This window comes from Syngnathus acus, chromosome 15 (assembly GCF_901709675.1).
Source record: "Syngnathus acus chromosome 15, fSynAcu1.2, whole genome shotgun sequence".
NCBI lineage: Eukaryota > Metazoa > Chordata > Actinopteri > Syngnathiformes > Syngnathidae > Syngnathus > Syngnathus acus.
This window is the reverse complement of record NC_051100.1, coordinates 11,997,403-12,018,922: the sequence shown is the minus strand read 5'-3', so window position 1 is coordinate 12,018,922 and position 21,520 is coordinate 11,997,403. Positions and strand designations below refer to the sequence as shown.

Genomic DNA, 21,520 nt, shown 5'->3' with positions numbered 1-21,520 from the left:
GTTTTCGAGCCACCTCCGTCCGTGACGACGTAACCCAACGGGGATCCGTCAGTCCACCTGCTGCCGTCTTTCGTGACGTTGTTAACGCCCAACCACAGAGAGGGAGCGCTTGGCAGAGAAGTGTAGATATCTTTGGAGGTAACTGGTGTGCAACAAAAGTTTGAAACACTCCACGTTGGGGGAATTCAACAGCCCTGATTGCGACCAGACAGACGGACAGCCTACTTTGTATGAATGCCTGTTCATGTGAGTCGGTGATGCTGAGTAGGTCGCTTCCGTGGCGAAGGCAGTCGTCTCGCGCCTCCTTCCAGGCCTTGGTTGGCCTGCGCTGGATCAGGTAGCAGAAGTCGGAGGAGGGTCGGTCCCGCCACCAGCCGCACTTTGCACTCCAGCCTGCAAGCGAGAGTCGAGTCACTTGAGGGCAAACGGGCGACGAACGAACACACGTCGACTGGCGGATGGGAAGCCCACCTGGCGGCGGAGGAAGAAGAAAGTCTCGGACCTTGGCTGTAAGGAAAAGAGAGGACACATTAGCACTCTTAGATTTGCCTTAAAATGTAAAGTGCATTATAAATGAATTTATTTACTTCTTTATTTGCTTGTCCGTTCAATTGATTGATTGATTTGTGCATTTATGCATTTCTTAATTTATTAGTTATCATTGATTATATTTATTTGTGATGCTGATTTTTAATATTCTTATGATTATTATGAAAGTGAAGTGCAAAGTGAGCGCTCGTCTCATTTGCGGACCTTTTTTACAGATGAATGGCTGACTTTTGGTGCAGGGCCAGGTCTCAAGTTGTCCAGTCTGCGACAAGGCAGCGCAGTCACCACGTCCTGCCGGCCTGTGTGGGACCCACTCGATCTTGCCCTGCGGACGACACGCCAGACGTGAGCACATTTTTTCCCAAAGTCCTTTTTCCTCCTACTCGTCAATATTTTCTCAAAGCAAATATATCTCATTGTTGTCAATTTACAACTATTTTCCAGTTAAAGCACAATTTGAGTTTCAGACTCAAACCGTTTTCATTTTATTCTCCTAAAAGTCCCACTTTGACCTGTGAACTTCTGCACTTTGATCATTTAGGATCTCATTCAACTTTTCCAGGGAATGACTACTATATTATTTTCAAAGAACCCCAACGTTGTGCTCGTGAATGCTCCAGCTGATTTACACCTTGAGCATTTTTCTATTCCTCTAACAGGACCAAATGTCGTTTTTTTTCCTTCTAATTCAGTCCAAATTTGTTCTGCTAAAATGAGCCTTCCGATATGACACCTTCATTCTGGGCCAGTGACAACCTTTGCAGACGGCTCCAAACCGTTCCGCTTACTGCAGGTGTTGCGTCGCTCCACTCAAACTTGTCCGTGTTCTTCCTGAGTCCCACCCAAGATTGCGATCCTCCTACATATGGCGCGTGAGCTGGAGGAGATGACAAAAAGCAATTGAGCACAAGAAGAGCATTCAAACGCGGCAGACATTGTGCAGGGCCGGGGGACAGTTGCTGGCATCGGCAGTTTGTCTCGAAGCTCACCAGCCAAGAATTGGCCATCGACCAGTGAGTGGACGCTGGTCAGTTGACCTTTCCAGTCTTGGCAGAACTTCTCGGCCTCCTTCCAAGTGCGCTCCTTCCCCTCAAAGTGATAGCAAGAGTCCTTGTACAGTAACTCGCCAGAGTCGCAGAAGGAAGCTGAAAAGCAAAAGAAAAACCAATTCGAAAACCACAACCACACGACACGGTGCGGGTGTGAAAAGAAAGAAGAAGCGTCGCTGCCACTCACACTCCACTCGACTGACGCCGAGTTCGTAGTCTTTGTAGGAACACAGCCGTCCCTCCGGGCAGGCTGCAGGAGAATGAGGTGATTGTGTTTTTCTCCTCTCAGCGTGCGTCAACATCACAACGGACGTGCACACTTACCGTCGGGCGACCGCTTGCACATGTACGCCAAGGAGGATCCGCACGAGCCATGTCTCCACTTGCCAGGCTGACTGGAGAGGTGCACCCCTTGGTTGACGTACGCGCAGGATGCAACGTCGGCGCTGTCGGGGAGAAGCCGTGAAAAGCGAGAGACACATCCCACAAAGGGGCCAATTTGAAGGCTCCTTGCTCGTCTTCCCTGTGCGCTCGCTCAGGTTTTGCAGACGGGTTCCATCAACTCGCCGTGTGCCCCGCCCGCCTGTCAATGAACGGACACGAAGAGGTGACCTTCTTACCTTCTGTCTTGACCTGAGTACCAGTTGGCGTAGGTCGGCATCACAACGGTGTCGGACTTAGTCAGCTTCATTTCTCCCGCTTGAAAAAACTGACACCAGGTCTCGTTGCAGTTCTGCAGAGTCCAAACCCGTTGTCAGTCAACTAACTACCAGTAGCCAGCCAACTGCCACTTGCTTGCGCCTCACCAGATTGGAGCGTCCGATCCAGAAGGGCTTGTTGCCCATTTGCTTCTTCACAAAGATTTCCTCGTAAGGCGAGACGATGGAGACCAGGTCGCCGCCCTCCGAGACGCAGTCGTAACGAGCCCCCAGCCAACCGTTGGTGGTCTCCATCTTCTTGTAGCAGTTGGAGCCGAAGCGGCGCCACCCTTTGGTCCTATCACATGTCTGAATGACTGAGAATAGAATAGATCTTTATTGTCATTGTTACATGTCCAACGTTTTGGGACTATTCTGACGTTAAGAGCGCTATGTTTTTTGTATTTGGTGAAATGAGGATCTGCGACAAACAAGCAGAGCTCGCCTTTTATTCCGTTTCAGCCAATTGCGTCACCTGCATCAGCACTGACATCAGACCAAAAAACGAACCATCGCCATTTCGGTCCTCCGATCTGATGACACGCGTTGGGCAGAATGGACCGAGCACCCTGTCTTACCTCGTCTCTTGCAGACGTAGCCGCGCTTCTTCTCGCAATCGCCGACTCCCCGGCCGCCCTCGCCACCGAGTAAGGAGTTGCAGCGTCGGCCGGAGGGGTTACCTGGAAGGAGACGGCGGATGCTCAGCGCTCCTCCACGGAAATGGACATTTTCCGGCCAGGTTTTAGACCAACCTGGGGCGGCCAACTGGACGGAATTGGATGAGGATTGGGCCGACTGCTCGCTGCCATCTTCAACCGTGGTGTCGTTGGTGTCCAACCACAAAGAGGAAGCGTTTGGCAGAAGACCTTCGGGTCAAAGGTAAACACGGTTGAAACATCTCACAGGTACATGTGCGAAACACTTAACCGTGCAGATGACGTCTGGCTCGTGTCCTTGTCGCTGGGGGCCACAAGCTTTTCTTTGGAATGAAAGAAACTTGGCAAAAAGTGATTCCTTTGGTGCTCCCTCGATTCCACTTTCTCCCGCATGGATTCTTTCATTAAGCACATTGAACAGCCTACCTTGGATGAAGGCGTGTTCCTGCGAGTCGGCGAAGCCGAGCAGGTTGCCGCTGAGGCGGGCGCACTTGTCTCGCGCCTCCTTCCAGGTCTTGGTGGCCTTGGAGTCGATCAGGTAGCAGAAGTCGTTGGCGGGGTTTTCCTGCCACCAGCCGCACTTTGCGCTCTTGCCTGCAAGCGAGACTTGGGTCACTTGAGAGCAAACAGGATTTTGCACGTGGGCTGCAGGGTTGGACGCCCGCCCACCTGATGTTGATGTCGGCGCTGGGAGAAGCGGAAGAGAATCTCTGGCCTTGCCTGCAAGGATGTGAGAGGGTCAAATATGAGAGCGCGACCAGAAGACAAAGGGCAAATGAGAGGTCGTGACTTTCCGACCTTTTTGACAGATGGATGGACGAAGGGTATCGCAAGTGTCTATGTAAACTTCAGCAGCAGTCGTCAATTTGGAGCAGGCATATGGAAATTTCGGAAGATACCACGGGGCGTCATACTGCGGAGGAAGGACACAGCGGACGGGACTTGAGCGTGTTAGGTGTTGCAGTTGTTCAGATGGCCTCCCAGCAAATTCCTTCAAAGTCACTTTATTGATTTAAATCTCTCCAATTCATTTTCATAACCGCTTTCTCACAATCAGAATTGTTGCCATATTCAGACTGAAACTTTTCAATGAACAAATGTTTCCCTGGAAAATGAAAGGTGCACTTGGATTCTACTGATCACTTCATTGTTTTTTCCATCTAAATGATCATTTGAATCCTCATAAAATGGAAAAAACGGTTTGTCTTGGAACACCACTCAAGGCAAGTCAGATTCAAATCAAACCATTTGACAGGCAGAGCATTCTTGTCAGATTTGTCCTCCTAATTCAACACAACTTTGTTCTGCTCAAAGGACACTTTTTAACCTTTGCCCTCTAACATGACGGCTGCATTCAGGCCAATTGACAACTTTTTGGACCTCGATCTGTTGCACACTTGTCACTTACTGTAGTTGATCCGTCGCACCACTCCAAGTCGCCATGGTTCCGGCTGAGTCCCAGCCAAGACCAATATCCTGGTCGCATGTGAGCTTGAGGAGAGCAGAACAAAGACTTGTTGTGAAACATTGCGGCTCGAATGATGGCCTGCTCAGTTTGTCTTGGCGCTCGCTCACCAGCCAAAAATTGCCCGTCAACCTGTGAGTGGACGCTGGCCAGGTGACCTTTCTTGCCTTTGCACAAATTCTCAGCCGCTTCCCAGTTTGTATGTGTCCCCTCAAAATGGTAACACGAGTCCTTGTACAGGAACTCGCCAGGGTCGCAGAAAGAAGCTGAAACCCAAGAGAAACTCATGAGACAACCACAACGAGACGCTGCGGGTGTAGAAAGAAGAAGCGTCGCTGCCGCTCACTCTCAACTCGATTGTAACGGAAACCCAAGTCTTTGTAGGAACACGGCCATCCGTCCGGGCAGTCTGCAGGAGGACGACGTGATTGCAACTTTTCCTCCTTTCAGCATCAACATCCCAAGAAGAGACAGACTCACCATCGGGCGACCACTTGCACATATATGCCAAGGAGGATCCGCACGATCCATGTCTCCACTTGCCAGGCTGACTGTAGGGGATCACACCTTGGTTGACGTACACGCAGGAAGCAACGTTGGAGCTGTCGGGGAAAAGTGGGGGAAAAAGAGACACACAACAAGCCAATTTGGATTTTTTTTTCCCTCTTTTCGGATCAAAAGAAAACAAAAGCTGTTTTTAACCTGCTCACACATTTTTGGAAAGGGGTTCCAAAGTGTTCCTGTGCATCTCTCCTGACACCGAACGCAAAGAGGTGACCTTCTTACCGTTCATCTTGACGCGGGTCCCAGTTGGTGTAGTCCGGCGTCATACTGGTGTTGGACCACGTCAGCTCCTTTTCTCCCGCTTCAACAAACCAACACCAGTCCTCGTCGCACTTCTGCCGAAACCAATCCCGGTTGTCAATGGCGTAGCAATGGCGAGCCAACAGCACTTTGGTCTTACCAGATTGGAGAGTCCGATCCAGAACGGCTTGTCGCCCATTTGCCTCTTCACAAAGTCATCCTCATCCTTGGAGGTGATGGAAACAAGGTCGCCGCCCTCCCAGAGGCAGTCGTAACGAGCGCCCAGCCAACCGTTGGTTGGCGCCATCTTCTTGTAGCAGTGGGAGCCGTGAAGAGTCCATCCGACTTTTGCGTTACATGTTGGCTCAGGAATGATTGGTCCTGATGAAAGAGCAAAGTTGCCTTGGTCATTTGTCAGCGTTTGGGGAAAAAACACAAATTGAGCAAACAGACAAGAAGGAAGTCGGCCGAATTCAGTTGTTGCCAAATTGCGTCACCTGCATGACTGACAATATGAGATCAATCAAGTGGAACTTAAGCGTTGGGCAGAGGCTGAGATCAGCCGGAGTCAAATTGCCTGTTGGCCGTGCACAAAGTTGGTCAATAAAGCCAATTCTGATTCTGAAATCATCTATCCACAAAAAATCAACAAGGCACTTTTTTTTTCTTCTCACGATAGTCATCAACCGTTTTCAAGATGCTGAATAATTTCAAGGACATGTCAAAGGATGGAGGAAATTCAGTCAACTTCTGTCTGACATGCTTTCGTCGCAAACAGTAATGCGGCCATAACGTCGTGCGTGCACTGTCCGTTTTTTTTCATTTCTTTTTTCTTTTTTCTGTGTCAAATGTTCGCATCACCAAATTGATTACAGGTGGATAGTAAAGGGAAATGTACTTTCGGCAGTTTGCAAACACAATTGATTAAGGGTGCGTTAGACACATATAATCATATCAATATAATTTCTAGTAGTAGTGTGGTCGCTTAATAAGTGGAAAGGAATGTGCAGACTACATGAATTTGTTTTCTTCAAAGTATTGTGGAACAGGATGTCCAGACAGGGAGGACATCTCAAGGCCGATGGGGAACGCGAATAACAACTCGTTGTGGTCCAGACACCTGTGCTGAGCAGGGGAAAACCCAAACGAGGAGGAGATGACCATCGACCATCGACCAATCACCACACGATATTTTGCATGCTTGAATATTCATATTGTGTTTCTTTAAAACTGGGCAACCCGGAAGAATGTGTTGTCTCTTGATGGTCACAAGAACACACGAATCTTAGTGTGAGGGACCCGGGGGACCCAGGCGCCTGTATTAGTTTGCTTTGTCAGGATTAAACAATTGGTAAATTCAGCCTAATTGATCTACTGGGCTTCTCTTTGACAGAACGAACTCGCAAAATTGTTAGGTGTACCAGTGTGTGGATTAGGACGTAATAACTTTTGTGTGGAGTGTTGATCGCAATTTGGAGTCAGATCAATAACTAAAATCCGTAGCCTAACAATAGGTCGTATTATTATTTGGATTAGTGAAAGGCAATTCATTTGGAAGCAGTTGTGTGGCGTTGGAATCCCCCCCCGCCCCCCTCCCTTTGCTTTTCCTCTCCGGCCTCTGCTGTCCCCCCCCCTTGCCTTCACGGAGCAGGGGAGGGAGGGGCGGGCGGGCGAGAGGAGGCTGCTCTTCTGACACGCGCGCACGAAGAACGAACGAAAACACCACGACACGACACCACTCTCAGCAGCAAATTGACATCACGCGACAATAAGGGCGCCCCAATGCCCATTGAACAGATTTGAGTTGGAAGTGAGTCAGCTAAAAAAGAGATTTTTTTTTTTGAGAGTGCTCGTGCCCCCCCCCACGTGTATGGCGCCCTGAGCGGTCGCCCATATTACCCTTAGCAAAAAGCGGCCCTGTGTGGGACTCCCACCTGATTCTGATGTCGGCGCCAAACGAAACTCGAAGGAATCTCTGGCCTTGCCTGTAAGGACGTGAGAGGATCAAATATGAGAGAGCAACCAGAAGACAAAGGGCAAATGAGAGGTCGCGACTTTCTGACCTTTTTGACAGATGGGTGGGTTAACCTCGCTGCAAGATAACGTGTAAAGTTGACCATCGTGAAGCAATTGGGCGCAGTCGTTACCTTTGCCTCCTGGATACCACAGGACATCATTCTGCGGAGGTAGGACACAGCGGGTGGGCGTGACTTGAGCGTGTTAGGTGTTGCAGCTGCTCAGATGGCTTTCCAGCTAATTCCTTCAGTCACTTTATTGATTTAAATCTCTCCAATTCATTTTCATAACCGCTTTCTAACAATCAGAATTGTTGCCATATTCAGACTGACACTTTTCAATCAACAAATGTTTCCCTGGAAAATGAAAGGTGCACTTTGATTCTACTGATCACTTGATTGTTTTTTCCTTCTAAATGATCATTTGAATCGTCATAAAATGAAAAAAAACGTTTGTCTTGTAACATGACTCAAGGCAAGTCAAATTCAAATCAAACCATTTGACAGGGAGAGCATTCTTGTCAGATTTGTCCTCCTAATTCAGCACAACTTTGTTCTGCTCAAATGACACTTTAAGTTTTGCCCTCTTTTTTTGAACCTCGATCTGTTGCACACTTGTCACTTACTGTGGATGATCCGTCGCTCCACTCAAATTTGCCATTGTTCCTCTTGAGTCCCAGCCAACTCCAAGCAGCTCGCGCGTGAGCTTGAGGAGAGCAGAACAAAGACTTGTTGCGAAACATTGCGGGTCGATTGCTGGCCTGCTCATTTTGCCTTGGCGCTCGCTCACCAGCCAAAAATTGTCCGTCAACCTGTGAGTGGACGCTGGCCAGGTGACCTCCCTTGTTCTTGCAGAAATCCTCAGCCGGTTGCCAGGTTTTACGTGTCTTCCCAAAATGGTAACACGAGTCGTTGTACAGGAAGTCGCCAGAGTCGCAGAAGGAAGCTGAAACCCAAAAGAACCTCGTTAGAAAAGCACAAAAAGATGGTGCGGTGTGAAAAGAAGCGCCGCTGCCACTTACTCTCCAGTTGATAGTAAATGGAAGCAGATTCTTTGTGGAAACAGGTACGTCCATTCGAGCAGGCTGCAGAAAGATGACGTAGTTGCGCTTTGCTTCTTTCAGCGTCAACATTACAACGGGGGTTCAGACTTACCGTCGAGCGGCCGCTCGCACATGTACGCCAGTGAGGATCCGCACGATCCATGTCTCCACTTGCCAGGCTGACTGTCGTCCTGCACACCTTGGTTGACGTAGGCGCAGGAAGCAACGTTGGAGCTGTCGGGGAAAAGTGGGGAGAAACGAGACACACAACAAGCCAAATTGGAGTTGATTCTCCTCTTTTCGGATAAAAAGAAAACAAAACTGTTTTTGAACCTGCTCACACATTTTTGGAAAGGGTTTCAAAATGTTCCTGTGCATCTTGCCGGACAAAGAACGCAAAGAGGTGACCTTCTTACCTTCCCTTTTGACGCGTGTCCCAGTTGGTGTAGTCCGGCGTCATACTGGTGTTGGACCAAGTCAGCTCCTTTGCTCCCGAAAATTCACACCAATCCTCATCGCAGTTCTGCCGAAACCAATCACTGTTGTCAATGGCGTACCAAGGGCGAGCCAACAGCACTTTGGTCTTACCAGATTGGAGAGTCCGATCCAGAACGCCTTGTCGCCCATCTGCCCCTTCACAAAGTCTTCCACGGTCTCGTCGGTGATGGAAACAAGGTCGGCGCCCTCTAAGGCGCAGTCGTAACGAGCCCCCTGCCAACCGTTGGTTGTCCCGGACTTCTTGTAGCAGTGGGAGCCGTGAAGAGTCCATCCGTTGTCACATGCCTTGATTGATTCTGATGAAACAGCAAAGTTGCCTTGGTCATTTTTCAGCATTTGGTGAAAAGGAGAAATTCAGCAAACAGACAAGAATGAAGTCAAAATTAGTCGTTTTCAAATTGCGTCACCTGCATGACTGACAATAATATGAAATAAACAAACTAAAATAATGTATTCACCCAAAAAATCAACAAGACACATTTTTGTCACGAGATAACAGTTTCAAGAAACTGAATGATTTCAAGGACTGTTGCACATGTCTAAAAAGGGAAGAAATACAGTCCACTTCTGTCATTCTGCCGCCACTCGGGGAGAGAAAAAGTTTTTTGTTTTTTTTAACTCAACTCCTGCCCACAGGATGGCGCTAGAAGTCAACAAATTCCACTTCCAACTTTTTATTTTTTATTTTCATCAATGTCAAAGTATCTTTTGGTAAATCTATGCAAAAGAAGACGTGTTGGAATTTCACGCCTCTTGTAACAAATCTTCGTGACTATCACTTCCTTTGCCCCACCGCCCACACACGCTCCAGTGCAACGTATTTGCCCCTTTCTTTTTTTCTTTTTTTTGGGGGGAATAAGAAAAATGCAATGTGCGGTTGCAAATATTAAAGCCAATAGTGGTGCTGTTGTGTTGCTAACTTACGCGTGTGCACGTCGCTATATACGTAGCCAGTAGCCCATATGACGTTTTGGTTGATTTTGTTTGGAGGGATGGACAAACAAGTGCCACGTTAACATCAAATGATATATTCGCTCCTCTAATTGTGTCGGTTGCATGTCCTATTCGATATGAAACATTGTTTGGTGGTAAAAAGAGAGCAGGGAGGGCTCTGGATACACTCCATCACTATTCAAATGATTATTTGATCACTTGTGCTTAGCGCCACATTGACTAAACGACTTTTGTTGCAGACCGGACGGACATCGTCATTACTCTTAAGTACAACCTTTGCTTATTTCCGAGACAGTATGTGAGGAGAAAAACGGAGTTTGCCTTTCCAACAAAGTGATACACCGTTTTGTCCTCACTGGGGCTCTTTTACTCCCCAAACATATTGGATACATGTCGATATTGAGGACTTGCTGTATATCATCCTCCCTGTGATATTGGGGTTCTCGCATGTTCATATTTAACCATTACAATCATTTTCTTCTGCTCTGTCACTTCAGTTCCGGAATCATTCTAAGATTCGTTTCCTCGCAAACTTCTTTCTCTCGAGTTGCCGTGCGCATTTGGGCGAGGGAGGGGGGAGTGGGGTATGAATGTGCCATTGTGTCTCCCAATCAATGTCAGCTTGTTAAAATGGCATAAAACCAGGTAAAAAAGACTCTTTGCACTCACAACACAAAGATTACGTGCACAAGAGCAAGCGCTGTTACATCCATTTGAAAAGAACTCCATTTGGGTCCAAAAAGTGGACTGAATTTGGGTTGAAAACCAAGCCAAACTCTTTTGCGCAGAACAGTCCAAAAACTCCTCAAATGCCAAAACGCCCCATAGTTGAGACCAATTCACCCAGCTTCCTAAGTCGGTCCAATTTTGAACCCGGCGGCGGATCCGCACTGCCATCCGAACCACACACGTTCTTCCAAAGTTGTCATTAAGTTGTACATTTTGTACTCACCGTCTGCGCAGCTGTACAACATCCATACAACGCAAGACAGAAGAACCAGCGCCAGGCGCGCGGCCGGCGGGGTCATCATGGCCTCGAGGCTATTGAACGCAGAAATCTCGGTGTGGTGCACGCACTCGTTCCGCTCGAAACAAGGACAGCCGCCCGCTCGACAGGCGCTCGCTCACTCGCTCGGCTGCGGCTGCTGCTGCGGCTGCTCGGCCCCCATCTTCGCGAGTAACGCACCGTTGGAAGAGCGCGTTCCCGCGGAGACGCTCTGTACGTGTGCGCGTCTTTGAGCGATGGAACGCGATATCATTTTGGCCACCTTTGTCCAGACTTTGGACACCACTGATTTTATTCGCTATGGGAAAGGGGGGACGCAAGCAAAAAAAGGGGACAACCTTTGGGGTCACTTTAAAACGTAGGTTGAGGTGACCCCAAAGGTTGTCCCCTCAACCTACGTTTTAAAGTGAAGCCAAGTCATGTGTAAAAGTATTTTTTTTTTTTTTTTTTTTTTTTTACTCGACATCAGTCAAAGTGGAAGCAGCTCATGACAATGTCGACTGACTAAAAGATCAAAAACATTGGCTCACTTAATCAGCTGACATTTTCTCACCACATCAGGGGCGGTTGCTTGCGAAAAAAGGCAAATGAGCAGGTTGTCACGTAGCAGGAAGGATGGCTTCCTAAAAGGCACCGGCGGTTTTTAGCCAAGGGGTTGGGGTGTCCAATGGCGTGCTGGGACCATTTTCCAGCCCGGGAGTTTCAAATCCAACCGGCCCAATGGCAGGCGCACAGAATAGTGGAATACCGCCGCGTCACTTGACTCCACTATATTTAAGCGCTGACCATGGGTGACTATAACAGAAAATAAAAGATGATACATCATTAAAATATAGAACAAATAGGCTACTGTAGCAGTTGAATTATGTTCAAGATTTTTTATTCGCCACGTTTGAGCGTGCCAAACAAGGAATTTGACTTCGGTACATCACAGCCTCTGTTCAACAACACTCAGGACGTGTGAAAAATGACAAATATTCCCAAACATCCGCTGATGATTGCATCATTAATATTATTTTCCATGACTAAAAGCATATACAGTGTATTTATCTTCTAAAATGCAAGGTGAATAGCTAGGAGAGCATCCAAGAATGATATTAGCATACGAATTAGCCCGTGCTGTGCCCTAAGCCCCTAACCCTGGCTCTTTACCATTTTCCTCTGCGGTTGGTCTTCTTGAAAACATATTTGTGAGCTTGGCACACTTGGCAGCATAAAGCCTTTCGTTTTCGTATCCGAGCTTTTTCAGCTTTTTTCTGTCCGTCGTTCAATTCACTGGCTCCACCTCTTTGGTACACCTAACGTCATGCAGGCATGAAGCGACATTGGACTCTATCAACGTCAATGAGTGCGGGGGGCGGGCGGTTGAACATGCAATGGTATACCCCAACGTTAGGCACGGGAACGAGAACTTTGATGCAAAAAAGGTGTTCTATGACATTGTGTGGTGGATTTTGTTGACTTAAAAAAACATCTATACAACTGAATTGGGTTGTAGCCCATAAATGATGGCCCGGCCCCACCGCCATATCGAAGAGTCTTCCCTTCAACTAGCGTCACCCAGACGCACAAGCTAACTTTGAGAATTTATTATTTGCTCTTGATTGATTGATCGTAATGATAAAAAAGATGTTTTTACATTTACAGCCACTGTGTTTAAGATGCGCAAAAGAAAAAAAAGAACGATTCAGTTACTGTTTTGGTCCATGGCGTTCATCAGCCGCCCGCATGCTTCCAAAAGTACAAAGAAAACCCAGCGAAATAAATACTATAGCCAATCGTTCGGGGGTGTGGGCGGGGCAATGCGTTGGGCAGACCAGAGCAGTGCCAGTTTTAATTGAACAAAAAAAAAAACAAAGGCCAATACCAGTATGCAACAAAACGTCACTTATGGGATGCTGTTGAAGTGCCACTTGTAAAACCGTAATGAAAACTAAAGTCCCTAATCTAAAGGCCTCCCAAAACACGATTTGGGTGAAATCTGCTGGTGGGCAGGTACGCAAGGAGAGTATCTCCAATCCAGTTGTAGTGAGAGATGATGAAACGGGAGTCATAGCTTCAGTCGCGATTGTCCTATCCCCAAAATGTCCCATCAACCTGCTGGGACGAGATCTGATGACTCAAGTCAAGTCAAGTTTATTTGTATAGCCCTAAATCACAAGCAGTCTCAAAGGGCTTCACATAGACAAAAATTGACAATTATTCTCAAAGCATCCCCTGATCTTAAGCTCCCAAAAGGGCAAGGAAAAACTCAAAACCATCGCGGATCTTAGCAATGCATTGTTTTTTGTTTTTTTGTTTTTCTTTTTTGTTTTGGATGTTCGAAATAAAGATATCAATCAATCAATCAATCAAAAAAAAACCTGCCCAGGGATACTTTGGGAATTGCAATAATTCCAGTCAAGGATGGCATGCGAGCATGTAGAGTGAGAGATGCAGACTCGTATGCTGCACAAGCAAGTGAACAGATTTGCTGTTCCTATGACATCTCTCCTGAACGGAATTCCAAGCTACCAAGCGGTTTACTCAGTGAAGCTCGAAAACAATTGTCACGACCTGAATCAGAAATGACTTGTAATCAATTACATGTCACCATGAACATTCTCATTGATCCACAAGATAAATATATTGAAAGCTTTCTCAGTGACACAGAAGTAACCTTGACAATCACTGCTCTGTACACTGATCGCAGGTCATTTGCAGCTGCCGCTGTGCTCCTGCCCGCTCCTCAGAAAGACAAATACAAGTTGTCGGCTGTACCCCACATTTCGTTGTTTAAACCTCACGGTATAACATGGGCAGATGTGGGTTGCCGAATTAAACTTGCTGGACCTGTCACGGATGATGAGGACAATGGTGACGGGTGGCGCTACAGTACCAGTTGTGACATGTGGAAGCAAACAGTGTGTGAAGTGGCTTTTGGAAGGGCATGCACTTTTGTGCTCCCCTGACTAGTTAATGTTTGTTTGACTGAGATGGAGGAGAGGGAATTGGCTGGGCTTCCTGAAAAACTGTGGACAAAGGGCTCGTCTGATGTGGGACTTTTCACGTCCATTCCCCCAGTACAGATCAAACCAAGACCAGAGTGGCGTCCGAGAGTTAAGCAATATCCTTTAAAACATGAGGCAATAAATGGGATTGCCCCTGTTATAAATGATCTTTTGACAGGAGGAATCATTCGGAAGTGTTCGGACTCTCCTTGCAACACTCCTATTTTTCCAGTCCAAAAGGCCAATAAAATGGATTGGCGAATGATACAAGATTTACGAGCAGTAAATGATGCAGTGCGGACAAGAGCACCTAATGCGCCTGACCCACACACACGCACACTTGTAAACACTTTGAAGCCTAAGCAGAAGTTTTTCACAGTAATTGATCTTAGCAATGCATTTTTCTCAGTGCCAATCCACCCAGACTCACAGTTTTGGTTTGCGTTTACCTTTAAAGGACAAAGTTATACGTACACCAGATTGCCACAGGGATTTGCTCATAGTCCAACTATTTTCATTCAAGCTATTGCGGTGAATTGTCTTTGTTGCCTCGCTGGTCTTCAAAACAACACTTGGTGGACGATGGCTGGCCCAGAGAAGGAACACTCCAATGACACACGGCTGATTGGGAAAAGATTTTATTCAACCGATGTTAGAGTGAAGTTTCTCCAAATATTCGAGTGGGCCAACAGCAAAGATGTTAGCAGCCCCTCCTTTCTCTCGTCTGCGAGGCCCCGCATCTTTTATACCTGGCAAGGCAACCAGCTGCGGTTCGGGTCTAAGTCTCCCGGTTGCTTTCGATGCCCCTAAAAGGGCATGGACTAGGCCAGGGGTGGGCAAACTACGGCCCGCGGGCCACATCCGGCCCACGGGACCGTTTAATCCGGCCCGCCAACCCTGAATAAATTGTATTAAACTTTTTTTGGGGTCATTTTGCATGCAATGACTGCGTTTCCCCAGTAGATGGGGAACCGCCCGCCTGCGCATTTACTACCGGAAGCCGTGTCAGAAAGCTCGGTGCACACTCGCAAGTGCGTGTACGTACTCAGTAGTACGGACATGGCGCACTCGCGCTCTATTTGTATCAGTCCCGAATTTAGAGCGTGGGCTGTGACGACAGCATTCTTGTAATTCGCGCGCTGAGCTTTCAGATACAGTTTGACGCTAAAGCCACCCACAAACCTTCCCCTGGAATCCTTCTATTAAAATGAGTCGCCCAAGGAAAAGCAAGGTGGACACAGTGCCGAGTGTTTAAAAAAGAGTGGCCAATTTGGCTCGACGTACGCGACGTGACGTTCAGCCACATCAACTTCAACCCGTCACAGATCGAGGTAAACGGACCAACACCGCGGATCTCTCCTAAGAATTGCCACAACAAATTCTACTCCAGACTATGACGCACTGGCAAAAAAGGGAGACCAACAACACTGTTCCCACTGAAAATGAAGGGGAGGCTCTCAAGTTTGTTGTAAAAAAATGCATTTTGAATATGATTTGTACACATAGCAGGGATTGAAACTAGCGACCATTCTCATTTTCAAACAATGCAGGATGCTCAAGGACATTGATGCACCACCTGTTTGCGACTAATCTTAACCTGTAAAGTTCTTAAGGCTTACTTTAAGGAAGTGTTTCCCGTTTCCTCACCTCTGTTACCAGGTGTTTGTGAGTTAAAACTCTGCTCTGATGTTCAGATACCACTCACCGTGTTGCCGTTTTGATTACTTTATTTGGATGTATGCTTTCACCGATTCTTCAAGACAGAGGCGTAGCCAAGCCGGGGCGAGCCGGGGCGGCGCCCCGGTTAGGGCTCCCTGCGCCCCGGTTGAAAAAAATCGAGCTTTTTCGATTCTTCATTTTCATGCCGTTTTTTTCTTTCGGTCTTGCGCGAATGTGCTTGCGCTATTCTATGTGCGCGATGTTATCCATTCACCGTTTGCCTCTCGGACCCGGATGTTGTTTTAGCGATCAGCGAACGGCGTGGGCGATGTTCGATTTTTTTTCCTGTGGGGGTGCGCCCCTACTGGAAAGATTCCTGGCTACGCCTCTGCTTCAAGATGATATATTTGGTCAGAATGTTTGCCGTTTGATGTGATCTCATAAGATAAACATTTTTCATTAATTTGACCTGCAGGCACTGAAGTGATGGAGACTGTTATTCATAATAATAGTGTAGTATTTTATGAGAATCACTGATAGCAGTTTTTAGTGATTTTTTTTTTTTTATAATGCTGTTAATAAATGCATTTGTTTTCAAAAAACTTGTTTGGAATATCCATGCTTTACTACCTACTAAAGGCCAAAATCTTTTATGCAATGACCTTTACAGGTCGCTTATATTACTTCACACAAACACTACGTCCATCTGCTCCTGGTTCGGCCCTCCGGTCCAAATTTAGAACCCAGTTCGGCCCGCGAGTCAAAAGGTTTGCCCACCCCTGGACTAGGCTCTTCCCTGGTCACCAACAAATGCTCCTTCCATATTCTAAGTACCTATACATTACTGAAATTAAAGCCTCTCTGTCCAGCGAAAATAGCTTATGGTAGTCTCACTGCTGCTAGTTGACCATCCAAGGCAACATGCAAAGACGTATTGAGTCCAAACTCTACCACATTCCCCCCTTCGGGACTTGATAATTGTCCCGAAAACGGTCCAACAAGAGATGACATCGGTAAACATCCAAAAATCTTCCCCCCACCAAATTTTATGGTCACGTCTACAATTCGGCCTATAAATTCTCAGCCTAAATCACGCTCAAGGCATGCTACTTAAGGTTATTTTAACTAGGAAAGCTCAAACTATTTAGGTATCCAATTGCTCCCTGACAGCAATCTGAGGCCTCTCAGGAACCACAAGTAAAGAAAATTGAAGTTCACATTAGCCAAATGACGTCAACCACCCACCACCCCCGCCCACCCCCCCCACCCCCTTAGGTAATACCTCAACAACGTCGATAATTTGCAAAGTAATGAATTTGGCGTGGCCCGTTAGAAGCCCCAAAAAGTTGCCGGCCCTCCCTCGAGAAAAGACCCTGCCAGTCTAATGACAAGGAAAAAGAGGGAGGCCCTTTCGAACATCCCCAGTGATTCCCTCCACCTGGCGTCAGCCAGGTACACGGAGTCCTGGCACATATCACAATCCACAAAACAGTATGAGCTCTCAAAACAGTAAGAAAAAGAAATGACATGTCCACCGACCGCTAAACAGTCAAACTGCATTGTCATAATGTTAATGTGATGTGACGAGGTAAACGAATGAGATTGATTGATTGATTGATTGATTGATATCTTTATTTCGAACATCCAAAACAAAAAAGAAAAAACCCAAACAAAACAAATAACACTCTAAAGTGCCACATATAAGTCCATACAACAAACAAACAAAAAATAAACCAACAAACAGAAATAAATAAATTAAATTAATTAATTAATAATAATAATAATCCATAAATAAATAAATCAATAAAGAATGCTCGAAAAGGAGTAGGAGGAAGCATAGCTTTTTAGATTCCTACCCCTTTCTCACTTTATCCATTAAACCAACATATACTGTAATTCTACAACAGAAGACAAGTAAACCCAGTTTCACACTTATTGTTCTGTTTCATTTTTACTTGTGTGTAGCCCTTTGGTACTTTTAGCCTTTGTACCCGCTAAACAACATATTTTTGTACATTCTTTTAAACTGGTGGATATTTGGACTTTGCTTGAGTTCCTCACTTAGATTGTTCCATAGCTTGACCCCGGTTATAGTTATACAGAATCTTTTTAAGGTTGTTCTTATGTTTAAGATTTTGAAGTTGTGATTCCCCCTTAACTTATAACCTCCCTCCCGATTCCGAAATAAGTTTGGGATATTGTCTGGTAGTTGTTTTGCTTTTGCCCTATACATGATGATTGCTGTTTGATAAGATACTATGTCAGTGAATTTCAATAGTTTGGATTGTATGAAAAGTGGATTTGTGTGTTCCAAGTAGTTGACTTTATGAATAGTCCTTATTGCTCTTTTCTGCAGAATGATAAGTGGCTGTAGTGACGTTTTATAAGTATTCCCCCAAACCTCAGCACAGTCATGCAAATAGGGCAAGACAAGAGAACAATAAAGTGTACAAAGTGAATGATAATCCAGTCATTCTTTTGCTTTGTATGTGACTGCCATGCTTCTTGAAATTTTAGACTTTACGTTTTTGATGTGTGGCTTCCAACTCAGCCTGTCATCTATTATAACCCCAAGAAATTTGTTTTCCTGCACCCTTTCAATTTCAGTCCCATCTATTTCTATTCGTATCTTTATGTTGGCTTTGCCAAATACCATGAACTTGGTCTTACTTACATTCAATGATCATTTGTTCCAGTCGAACCACATTTTTATTTTTTCCATTTCCTCATTCAACACTGATTCCACTTGTTGGATGTTATCACCTGAACAAAAGATATTTGTGTCATCTGCAAAATTGACGAGTTTAAGTTCTTTAGAGACTTTGCACATGTCATTTATATACAAAATAAATAATTTAGGGCCTAAAACTGACCCTTGTGGAACACCACAAGCTATTTCCAAATATCCAGAACAGCGATTACCCAACTTTACGTACTGTTGCCGTTCTCGCAGATAATCCTTTCTCCAGTCTAATACTAATCCCCTTATCCCATATTTTTCTAATTTATTGAATAGTATATTATGATTAATTGTGTCAAAAGCTTTTTTGAGGTCAATGAAAACTCCTACTGCATGTCGTTTGGTGTCTATTGCATCTGTGATTTCCTCGAGTGGCTCCATTAATGCCCGTGCTGTTGATCTGTTTACTCTAAAACCATATTGGTTCTCTGCAAATAATTTATCTTTTTCCAAAAAGAGGTAAAGAGGTAAAGACCCAATGATTGTCACACACACATCTGAGTGTGGCGAAATTTGTCTCTGCATTTAACCCATCCCCGAAGGGAGCAGTGAGCAGCAGCAGTGCCGCGCCCGGGAATCATTTGGTGATCTAACCCCCCCAATTCCAACCCTTAATGCTGAGTGCCAAGCAGGGAGGCAATGGGTCCCATTTTTATAGTCTTTGGTATGACCCGGCCGGGGTTTGAACCCACAACCTTCCAGTCTCAGGGCGGACACTCTACCACTAGGCCACTGAGCTGGACTAGGCCATCCATTCTACTGTTAAAAAGCTTTTCCAATATTTTTGAGAGTTGTGGCAAGATTGAGATAGGTCTGTAGTTTGTAAAGTTGTGTTTTATAAAGAGGAATGACCTTAGCAATTTTGAGTTGAAACCTTGAGTTGCAATGGAAAAAGCAGCAATGCCCAACGTAGGCCGGAAGTCCTCCCGGCCCCCTTCGGTCACCCCTAGTAGACGACGTCTCCATAACCAGTTGTCAGCAAACAAAATCTTCTCCTTTGGGGTTGATTGGGGCACGGGGACGACTGGTGGTCGTCGTCTCATCGAAGTGCTCAGTGGAATCTTCGAGCGTTCCCGGCATCTACTCCTATGATCCTGAGGCCCACGTGATCCCTGAAACCAACAAACAAAGAAAAATAGCAAAAATAGCTTATGGTAGTCTCACTGCTGCTAGTTGGCCATCTAAGGCAACATATACAAAGACGTATGAAGTCGAAATTTTACCACATGACCTCCCTGGCATGAACCAAAATAATGACAAATTAAGAATATAAGATTTAATATTGACTTAAACAATAAAGTTCTCAGTAAGAAAAAAAATCAATCCATCACGCAATCAATCAATTGAAAACAAATCAAATCCAAAAGTCTAACGTCAATACAGGTGCTTGAGTACAAATATCTGAAATTTTAACATGTTTCTTTTAAGCCTAAATTTAAGAATGAAATATTGTACAGGGGAGTATTAGCAATTAATAATTAACATTTCACAGCAATGGCAATTAAGTCCTATCAGCAATTTCAGACCAGTATCAAATCTTCCTGTTTCAAGCAAAATACTCGAAAGAACTGTCTATCAACAACTCTATGCCTTCCTATCCTCCAATAACATACTAGATCCCTTCCAATCCGGTTTCCGACCCCATCACAGCACCGAAACTGCGCTCCTCAGAGTTATCAATGACATCCGAATGAACACGGATTCAGGTAAAATCTCAATTCTAGTGTCACTAGACCTTAGTGCTGCGTTCGATACGGTTGACCATGAAATTCTATTAGACAGACTGGAAAACTGGGTGGGTCTTTCCGGCAAGGTTCTTGACTGGTTCAGATCCTATCTGCAAGACAGGAACTACTTTATCTCTATCGGCAATTTCATCTCTGACCTGACCGATATGACATGTGGCTCAATCCTAGGTCCGGTCCTATTCAATCTCTACATGCTCCCAATTGGCCCAATACTCCAAAAAAACAACATAGCCTACCATAGCTACGCAGATGACACACAACTTTACATAGCCCTCTCGTCAGATGACTATACCCCTATAAATACACTATGCCAAACCATTGAGCAAATAAATGACTGGATGTGCCAGAATTTCCTCCAACTAAACAAGGACAAAACCGAGATAATTGTCTTTGGCGCTAAAGCAGACAGGCTCAAAGTCACTGCTCAATTAGTATCCCTAGCCCTTAAACCAAAGGAACAAGTAAAAATTCTTGCCATTATTATTGACTCTGACCTGAATTTCAACTCCCACATCAAACTCATAAGAAAATGTGCCTTCTTTCAGCTAAAAAAAATAGCAAGGCTCAGAGGCTATACATCCAAACAAGATCTTGAAAAATTAATTCATGCCTTCATATCTAGCAGATTGGACTACGGGAACAGCCTCTTCGAAGGCCTACCAAAGAAAGCTATTAAACAATTACAGCTCATCCAAAATGCTGCTGCCCGAGTTCTAACAAGAACCAAGAAAGCAGAACACATTTCACCAATACTCAAGTCCCTACACTGGCTACCAGTATGCCATAGAATAGATTTTAAGATTCTGCTAATAGCTTATAAATCTCTAAATGGGCCAGGGCCAAAATACCTCTCTGAACTGCTCCAACACTATGAACCTTCTAGATCAGGGGTGTCCAAACTTTTTTCAAGGAGGGCCAGATTTAATAACGTGAATGGGCCCGGGGCCCAATATTTTTTTTCGCTTCTCTTCCGGGGGGGGGGGGGGGTGGGGGTTGCTAATGGGACGTCAAACGCTGCGTGTTCGCTTCTCTTCCGGGGGGGGGGTGCTAATGGGACGTCAAACGCTGCGTGTTCGCTTCTCTTCCGGGGGGGGGGGGGTGCTAATGGGACGTCAAACGCTGCGTGTTCGCTTCTCTTCCGGGGGGGGTGCTAATGGGACGTCAAACGCTGCGCGTTCGCTTCTCTTCCGGGCGGGGGTGGGGGGGGTGGGGGTGGGTGCTAATGGGACGTCAAACGCTTTGTGTGGCGGGCTCCATCTAGTGTGGAAACTGAGAAGTGCAACAGAGTTGAGCTCAAGCTTCTTGTGCGGGCCATATTCAATTATGTTTTCAGAATTTGCTGCGGGCCAATAAAAACTGGACCGCGGGCGCCGTAGTTTGGACACCACTGTTCTAGATCACTTAGGTCATCGGGAACAGGCCTGCTAATTGTTCCCAGGTACAAAACAAAACATGGTGAAGCTGCTTTTTGCCATTATGCCCCCCACAGCTGGAATAAACTCCCAGAGGACATTAGATCTGCCCCTACCCTACCCATCTTTAAATCTAAATTTAAAACTTTTTTATTCTCTTTTGCTTTCTAGCTGCTACTAAAGCAATGATGTTGTTTTTGTTTCTGTTTGTTTATTATAATCTAAAATGTTCTT

The 21,520-nt window shown here is 45.8% G+C and overlaps 1 protein-coding gene and 1 long non-coding RNA gene across 2 annotated transcripts; both read right to left on the bottom strand.

The window, feature by feature from the left end:
- Nucleotides 1–838: 838 nt before the first annotated feature.
- On the bottom strand, nt 839–10,900 carry LOC119134640 (macrophage mannose receptor 1-like; the record flags this gene model as incomplete). Its single annotated transcript, XM_037271476.1, has 20 exons — nt 10,860–10,900; nt 10,684–10,772; nt 8,868–9,073; nt 8,696–8,802; nt 8,392–8,513; nt 8,259–8,321; nt 8,027–8,182; nt 4,361–4,443; nt 3,751–3,865; nt 3,622–3,672; nt 3,379–3,546; nt 3,049–3,162; nt 2,875–2,976; nt 2,405–2,613; nt 2,219–2,331; nt 1,923–2,044; nt 1,786–1,848; nt 1,539–1,694; nt 1,338–1,426; nt 839–874 (listed from the first exon to the last, which is right to left on the bottom strand). Coding segments are annotated over exons 1-20 (2,205 nt in total), but the record flags the coding sequence as incomplete, so codon positions are not given.
- LOC119134519 lies at nt 5,518–7,373 on the bottom strand. Its single transcript, XR_005100358.1, has 3 exons — nt 7,285–7,373; nt 7,156–7,206; nt 5,518–5,602 (listed from the first exon to the last, which is right to left on the bottom strand). It is a non-coding gene; the product is annotated as an uncharacterized LOC119134519 (long non-coding RNA).
- Nucleotides 10,901–21,520: the final 10,620 nt, after the last annotated feature.